Source organism: Dendrobium catenatum, unplaced genomic scaffold (assembly GCF_001605985.2).
Source record: "Dendrobium catenatum unplaced genomic scaffold, ASM160598v2 fragScaff_scaffold_670, whole genome shotgun sequence".
NCBI classification, from domain to species: Eukaryota; Viridiplantae; Streptophyta; class Magnoliopsida; order Asparagales; family Orchidaceae; genus Dendrobium; species Dendrobium catenatum.
This window is the reverse complement of record NW_021319132.1, coordinates 724,014-733,088: the sequence shown is the minus strand read 5'-3', so window position 1 is coordinate 733,088 and position 9,075 is coordinate 724,014. Positions and strand designations below refer to the sequence as shown.

Genomic DNA, 9,075 nt, shown 5'->3' with positions numbered 1-9,075 from the left:
AAAATCACAAAATCGCCATGTAACGGGTAATTTTGACCACATGGCAGTCCAAATCACCACGTGTAGGGCGATTAGATCTTTTTTTCACATTTGAAAATTTCCAGTTTTCTTATTTAATTTTTAAACATATCCTGTTTTAAAAAATCGCCTTTACTGTATTGTTGTTATGTTCAAACATCTAAAATTATCAATTCAAGCATTCAGCTCATCTTTCCAGCTCCCAGGGCAGCCACCATCTCCACCATTCCTACCAAAGGAGATCGAGTCCTCCCCAAAAATTTGTACCTTTTTAACAAACAATAAACCTTTCTCACATGCTTACATAACCAATAATTTAATCCTTAAATAACATTTTTATGACGATATAAATTATCATTAGATTATAAACAATTAATCACTTGTTCAATTTGAAAACTTATTCACACCTGCTCTAGATTTAAATTTGAAAAAAATAAGATCAAAATAATCCATTGACTCTTTATAAAAGATCAAAATAATCCCCTACTATATTAAAGAATTATTTTGGTCTTTCAATGTTTTTAAAGAGGAACCAAAATAATCTCATTATAGTCTATTTTGATTCATTTTTAAAAACTTAAGTAATCAAAAGTCATTTAATATAATTAGGACTCATTTTGATCCATTTCTCAATTTTTAATATTAGTTTAATCTTGAGGAGCTGTGCTCATCCTGAATGGGAAAGAATAACAATAGCATTCATTTGGCAGTTTTTTTTTTTCCAAAAAATTGACTGCATAGTTCGAGTTTGAATGAAAATGTGCGATCAGAACTCATTCATACAAGCTCTATAATTTTAAATAAGTTTCTAATTTTTAGATTGTAAAATAACAGGATTATGCTTCCTAGACATTAAACCCACTAAAAGACAAAAAATGAACTCAGCCAACTATGAATATCACCAAATTTGCTCATAAGAAAAAGAAATTATTTCATATAATGAGAAGCAACTCACCAAAAAAATTTTGAAATAAAAAACTAACCTGCAGACCGATGACTTGAACATTATTAGAATGTGACCAATTTCTGTAGCTATGACACAGAAGCAGTGTCTGCCTCTATTTCTTGCGGGCGCCACATTTTCTTCTGCATAACAAGCAAGCCCTCAGGCTCCTTCGAGTATGTCAGTCTGATATCCCAATGGAGAGATTTTAGAATGTTTTGGACTTCAGATATTGTTTGCATGTCGTCCCTAACAATCAGAATCCCTTGAGGTCTCAGTATTCGGTCCACCTCGACGATAACAGGCAACAGGTTGCACCTTGCAAGATTATCACAGTGGAATAAAATTGTGAATATATTTATTATCTAATACACATGTAATATGCATACTAAATCTTTATACTTAACAGCACCCTAATCTCAAACGAATATAAAAAAAATATTAATATTAAACTATCTAAAATAACGAGAATTTGACTTTTAATAGGACACAATGGAGAAAAAGGATTCATGTAGCCGACCCCGCGTAGTGGGATAAAGGCTTGATGTTGTTGTTGTTGTATTAAACTATCTAAAATAACATATATATTTTCATGAATACTTTTTAATGTCATGTAGAAGTAAAAAATAAAAATTTGGAAATTAGATATGAAAATATATAGAAATTCAGTGGTATGTATGAAAATACCTCTAGATTATTATATAAGCATTGGCTGGGCTCTCATATATAAAAATCTCTTGGAAATTCCCTACAAGTCCACTCATACAAAAATCTCTATCTTAAAAGAGATTTAGGCTTCGTTTGGGACGGCCTTCTTACTGCTTCTTAAAGTAGCTTTTTAGTTAAAAAATAATATTTTTTATATTAAAAAGCTATTTTAAGAAGCAATAAGAAAGCCATACCAAACAAAGCCTTAGGCTTAGTTTGTGATAGCTTTTTTATCGCTTTATGAAATAACTTTCTTACCACTTTATGAAATAACTTTGTAGAACAAGAAATTATAATTCAAAAAAAAAATTTGTACTTAAAATTGTTTCCAAAAACAGTAAGAAAGTTATCACAAATGAAACCTTAGAATTACCAGAACCGTTTTCGGTACACGTAATTGATTGGATTCTTCATTTGTAATCACTACAATGTGTTCAACAAATCTGAAAAATAACGCTAAAAGCATGTAAACTACATATGAATATATAAGGATTTCAACAAGTTGATACAGTAATTGCTTAGCAGTTGATGCACTAGCTATTGAGAGTAACCAAAATATAATGGATTGAAATGATTCCCAGTATATATTGAAGTTTGGACACTAATGCAGCAGTCGACGTTGGAGTCATTGGAATACAATAGGTCTCTAGAATTACTTCTTATATTTCTAATCAGTTAATTTTTTTGAAAGATTCTGATCAGTTTTCCACTAAGCAGTAAACATGCGAGTACAAGCAGAAAATTAAAGGATAAAAAGAATTATCTTGATAAATGTTGGAGTTGCCATTAATTTAAGCAAATAAACTAATTGGTTCACATCATGAATTAAAGAAGAAAAACATATATGTAGACATGATCATACCTTATTTTAAGACTTGAAAATAAATGGTCGGCATGGAGAAGATCATATGTTCTTGGATAAGTGCTGAATGATTCGCACCAATCATGATAAATCCCAAAAAGGCCACGTTCATAAATAATGGGAAGGGTGTCCGGTGAATCGATTGGGACAACATTCATGACCCACACCATTAGATCACGTAAAGCGGCAGCAAAACTGCAAAAAACCAAAAAAGAAAGAAAGAACATAAAAAAGCAACCAAGATTATTAAAAAATGTATGGCTGGATCAATGTTTAAAATTGCGTATTCGGGTATTGAGGCGTTTTTCATTCGTGAGGAGAGACGTAAGCCTCAAGACATTTTGGGCGTAAGCCTCAAAATCAAAAGATTGCGTAAACATAAATGATAAATTTTTTATATACCAATGAGTGAATAATATAAAACATAAAAAAGCTTAAGATATGAAGTAAAATCAAAATATCTCAATAATAAGACAACATGAAATATAGTTCAACTCAAAATTCTATCTTTCCAAAATCCAAGTATTCTTTTCATTAACATATAATTCAAATTTCCAAAAAAAAAAAGCAATGACATATCACATAAGAACTCATTAGTCATCACCACTGACACCACTAAGGGGTTCTTCATTTGAATCATCATTATGATGAACTGCTCACTCCCCTTCCTTCTCTCCTATAGAGTCCAATGTCGGGCATTTACTTCAAGATTTATGTAAGTTTTAATATATATATCGTGAGGCGTAAGCCTCATACCAGTGAGGCGAGGCGGGCCTCAACCAAGTTGAAGCGCAAGCCTCATAAAAAAAACTAGAGGCGTAAGCATCGAGGCGTTTTTTATTGGAATTGCACAAAGGCGAGCCTCATATTGCGCAATTTTAAACCATGGGCTAGTTATTGTAATTAAATTTCTGCATAAAAGAACTTTGGAGCTTACTTTCTTTCAGCAAATCAATTAAATAGAAAAATGGGTCATTTATCTCAAGATAATATGGTTAAACCTTGTTGTGTGCGAGACGATCATTTGACTATAAATCTTCAAATTTGGAGTCCGTTTAGTCTTTCAAATAATTTCAGAAGTTTTTTGGTCAGCTTTTGAGTGCTTTGACATATTCAATTTTGCATCAAAATTATGATTGATTAATGGGAAATTTTGCGATCCAAATTACTACATCCTATTTTTGGACATTGCAATATGAAAAATATCGCAAGTCTAAAAAAATTCAGAACCTAAAATTTGTTGCAAATTCGGTTTCATGGATTATGTTTTGATGATTAGCAAACACTCTTGCTTCTTTTCGACTGCCTTTTACTACTGACATTTTCAGGATTAAAAGATCGGACGGAAAACGGAATCAGCTCAAGACTGGGTAGATTAGGGTTGAGTCATAGAGAGTAAACTATCATTATAAGAAAATTTATCGAGCTGGATGGATAATACTTTTTGAGGGAAACTAATGCTTTCTATAGTAAACTATTAGTCCATTGAAAGTATAAATTGGCGAAGAAAATGACGAACTTTCCAAAATTTTGGCTTACGACCAAATATAAGAGAGCAAGTTGCCCTCCACTCCTATAGGACGCCCCTTTGTCCAATTAATATGAGAATTTCACTAAAAGCTAGTCTAGTTGTACTGTTGGGGGTGTTGACCCCCAAACTCTTCACCATTACATGATAGTGACTAATAGATTTGTCATTAAAGAAATCCGAAAACCTTGCATAGGTTTTAAGAGTTTAAGTTGTAGCTCAACCAATCTCTTGGTCAATTAGTTGGTCCTACCCAATGGTTATAGTCTATGGCGTAGAAGGTTGAGGGAGATCCACTAAGAATTTTTTAAATATCTCAAATTGTCAGGTTAAAGGTAACTTGATGATTTTAACACATAGTAGAAGAAAATGAAAAAAAATCCACAAAATATTTTTGACTTATCCTCTAGATTATGAGTTAGACCATGACTCGATGACTTCAACATTATGGTGGAAGATATTGAGGATCTTTAGCCAACATTGAGTCATTAGTTAAAGCATAACTCAATAACTTTAACAAATAGCAGAAAACATACTCCGCCCGCTCGTTTGATTGCTTTTTGTTTTGGCGAGGGAGTTTTAACGGACTAAGTTCTGGGGTAAATTTTGGAAGGCAGATGGGTTTGTAGATAAGACACTACCCAGAGATTTCACCCTTATTTTGCGAGGACTTTATGATCTAAGTTCTGGTTTCCTATAGGCGCAAGCCCCTATAGTTAATTACCTCTCCCAATAATGAAAGAGAACTTTCGATTAAGGCTAGTCGTCAATAAGATACGTAGTATCTGGCATATAGTAGCAGCATGGGTATTTGGAATGGTTGGAGAATTTGGGAATTTAGAGTTTGTAGGTTTGGTATTTAAAATAGAAATTTTCACCATTTTGCACTTAAAGCGGATGGTGGGGGAATGGATGATGGACCCGATCAAGATCCCATGGTTCCGTCGTCCCGGGCCATCGTGGTCCCTGGTCTACTTAGTCAGAGGAGGTAGTCACCTAACCTGACAGAAGGATCCTTGTCGGCAGCCATGGGTTGCTTCGTCCAAAGGTACCTTGTAGACCTGGGGTGGTTATTTGCCTAAGGGGACAAATTTGAATCCACCTTAGCTAACAAAGGGCTTTGTGCCATATCGATCATATTTATTGATTCATATCTCAAGGATTTGATGACACTAAGAAGCATATTGGCTCTGGCTATAACCGGTATTTCGTGGTGCCATTTGACGGAAAAACCACTCGGTTAAGAGGGCCCCGGGCCATAACCGTTTATCCTACGGTACCATTTGGCGGCAAAACTGTCGGTTAAAAGACACGTACCATGTCCTTACTTGAAGTAGATTGTTTGAGAATGAATCCTAGTGATATTCACGACCAGGCATTAGCTCTACGTGAGCTAAAGTAAATTTCAATTTGTCCACCTCGACAAATTGTTACGGATGGTGGATGAGTTTTTCTTTTAACTGTTAATGGATTAATTTCAATCTTAAACATCTTGGATTTTGAGATTTCTGAAATTTTGAATTTTTGGGAGCTTGGGTGGCATTTGAAAATATCTAGAGTTAACCCCTCCGATTGAGATTTTCCATCAACACGGCTATCATCAGGGTGTAAGGGGGTATTTCTCTTTATTGATTGAACCCTGTCGACCCTATCAACTTGCCGATAGGAGATCGGTTTTGTAAGTTTTATGTCTTTATTAGTGAATTCTATTGATCATAAGTTTTGAATGCCTAATATGAATGTATTAAAATAAATACATAGGTTGCCATAACCGTGTATTTGTTTGAAGGTTCGAACCATGTCAACTCCTATTGATCTGCATATGAGGATCAAGTTTGAACTTGAATTCACTTATTGACCCGCGCAGCATCCCTAGACGTAACGTGTATACTTATAACACACTCTCGAGGCCCATACGGGTCAAGATTGTATTTTTCCCTTTTAGTGTACCTATGTGTATACAAACTACGGTGCACGTGCGGGGATACTTTAAGATATTTATAAATGACTTATGTCCGCTTGCATGAATGTTGCGGATCTGATGGCGTGTTGTAGCAGCTTCTGAATTGAGTTATTCGCTGCTTTATACAGGTAGACTATCGTGCACTACTTGTTGCTTTCTGGAAGTAGATCATAGTGCACTAAATAATCTCATGCCATGATTGTAGATGCTTGCATTCATCATAGTTCTTTGGCATTTGTTCGTAAATTATATGTAATATTCGTAGCGGGATTTCAGCAGAAGCTCGTGGGAGTTTGTATATGTTGTATTTTTTATGCACTTTGATGTGGTATTTGGCTCATGTAGTACATTCACCACTGCTACAAATAGGTAAGTAAATGTATTCTTTCACAAATTAAAATTGACTACAGGATATTGCATTTACTGAAGTCTTTCTATAACTACCCATAAGTGGCATGTGACGCGTACATCTATCTTCGTAGAGAGATCATGTATGTATTTCAGATCTTTTTATCTGCTACAAAAAAGTATCTGATACATATGATGGACCTCTTGCAACAATTTGAGAGTACTTACGTTTATTAAATTTGCTTTACAAAGATAATAAGTTGAATGTGTAACGGGTCTTCTACTGTTGTTCACATGTATCTGCATTTATCACCACTCTTCTATAATCGTGTAGGACGTGTTTCTCACAACAACTCGTACGCATTTTGCATTTGCTGCATGTTCTTCTACATAGCATCTTTGATGTGCATCTGCATTTGTAAGAAACTTATATGTATTGCAAACTTTATGTCCTTGCCTACGGAAGTTTTGTGCATTTGCTTATACCCTTTTTAATCCTTGTAGCAACTCTTACTTGTATCTTCAGAACACTACAAGCTTTTGTTAGTACTTGCAAATGAATGTATTTTCTTGTATTTTGATGTTGAATGCAAGGTATCATTGCACTCTTCACCGATCCTCCCATACAAACTGATCAGTGGACTATTATATCACTTGTACATTGATTAGTAAATTGCTATATTAACTTGCGCCTTGGCTTTTAGTGTACATTGGAGACTGGTATCCTTGCTTGCAAGGTTCATATGAATGTTGCAAATCGGATGCATCGTCTGTAGGTGATATATTGGTTAAATATCTTTGCTCCATCAATTGCGGTCAAATTATATATCTCCTTTGATTTTTTATTGCTTATGAAATTTGGATGCTGAAGAGTTGCTGTATTTTCTTTGGTTTCTATTGACCAATGCTTGCATGTAGATCACATATCTAAATGATGATTGAATTCTTGTTCACAATGAGTTCCACGTCCACTCATTCTCATTGGTTCTCAATATATGTAAGAAGCTGGCACATTTACTTATATGTTACTTATGTATGAAGACTTCTTGTCATGAATTCCATGTTGTCCTTTGAGTTCAAGTTCATTCAAATCTTTTGTTATTCAAATTGCAAGCTCATCCTTATGTTCAAATTGTTAAGTCAAGTTCAACCTCCTTGAAGTCTTGTTGAGCTCAAGTCCTTTCCTGAGTTCAAGTAGCAAACTCAAGTTATTGTTCTTATTTGAGCTCAACTACATTTCAGGCTCCTGATGAACCTCTTCCATTCGTTCGAGTCCCCTGTTATTCAAATTGCAAGTTCATATTCAAGTTATTTGTTCTTATCATTTGATTTTCAAATCAAATGCAAGTTCAAGTCTTATATTTTTCAAATTTATTTGAGTTTAAGTTTACTAATGTTTGAATTAGCTTAGGTCAATTACATCAAGTTCATAAGTATTCTGCGAATGTTCAATCAAGTTCGAAGGTTCACAAGTTTGAGTCCAAGTTCGGTTGTCCTTTGAGTTCAATCAAGTCCAAGTGTAGCATTGCGTTTACCCGAAATTTCGACAGCCTCCCGGCGTCTCCCCTGTTTAGAGGCAAACTACGGGAAAATGGGCCTTTCCCACCAAGCTAAGAAAAGTGTGTATGGTAGGTGCTCTCAGACGAGGACACTGCGGCCGTGCATTTTTTTTATCTCCCAACACTCTAAGAAAAGCGTGTATTAGCCTTTGGTACCTAATGCAAGAGAAAAGCAGTAGTTTCCCCGCAAGCGGGTACTTATGGGTATCCCCACTTCGTCGTACGCATCGCACCGGGTTCTCATCCCACCACGCTAAGAAAAGCGTGTATAGGCGGTTTTCCGATGTGCCACGAACTCCGAATAAGGGATTTTGGGTGATTACCCGCTTCGTCACAAGCATCGAAACACACTTCCTCCCACCATGCTAAGAAAAGCGTATATATGTGGTGGTTTTATCTCGACGCATGCGTTGAAATCGGGTTCTCAAAGTTTTAGGGTTTAGAGTGATACCTGCGCGGGGTCGGCATGTGGATTGAGGGAACTTTTTTTTAAATAATAAAAATATTATTATGAATATTAATATTGTAATCATATTATTATTATATTATCATAACATTATTATTATACAACATTAATGGAATGATAAATGAAGATAATAATAATATTATTATTGTAAATAATAATATAATCAATAATATTAATATTATTACTACTAATAATAATAATACATATAAATAAATAAAAAGTAAGAGAGGGATTATCCTCTCTGGATTCGACTATGGAGGCCGGAAGCTGTGGAGGAGGCGAGCTCGGCTAAGGCTATAGGATTCGAAAGAGGGATTCGGGTCAGTCAGCAGAGGAGCTCGGGCTCGGTTAAGAGAGAGCTGCTCGGTTTGGCTTGTTCAAATGGGGATGAGGTGTTCGGCCAGAGAAGCAGGAGAGGAGTTCGGTCGAGTGAGAGAAGTTTGGTCGAGTGAAAGGAGTTGGAGGTCGGGATGGTCTCTCCATCTATCTCTCTAAGTTCGGCAGACTTATGGGATTCGGCCGAAGAAGCACAGCAAGCGGCTCCTATTCTTGCTTCCGTTCAAAAGGTCATAACTTCCGATTTAATAGGAAGGGGAGATCGTAGGAGGCGAAGTCGGCTAGTAATGGAGGTAAGGGTTGATTTTTTTCTTTCCTCTCTCTCTCTCTCTCTCTCTCTCTCT

At 35.5% G+C, this 9,075-nt stretch overlaps 1 protein-coding gene across 2 annotated transcripts in view; it reads right to left on the bottom strand.

Annotated features, from left to right (window-relative positions):
• Nucleotides 1-777: 777 nt before the first annotated feature.
• Nucleotides 778-9,075, bottom strand: part of LOC110092394 (probable methyltransferase PMT24) — a 62,243-nt gene continuing 53,945 nt past the window's right edge. For both annotated transcript variants that reach the window (XM_020816917.2, XM_028695729.1), the window contains exons 8-9: nucleotides 2,532-2,726; nucleotides 778-1,279 (exon numbers count right to left, since the gene is read on the bottom strand). In XM_020816917.2, the coding sequence (XP_020672576.2) occupies nucleotides 1,051-1,279; nucleotides 2,532-2,726 (424 nt within the window). In that variant the 3' untranslated portion in view covers nucleotides 778-1,050. The remainder of the gene's footprint in view (nucleotides 1,280-2,531; nucleotides 2,727-9,075) is intronic.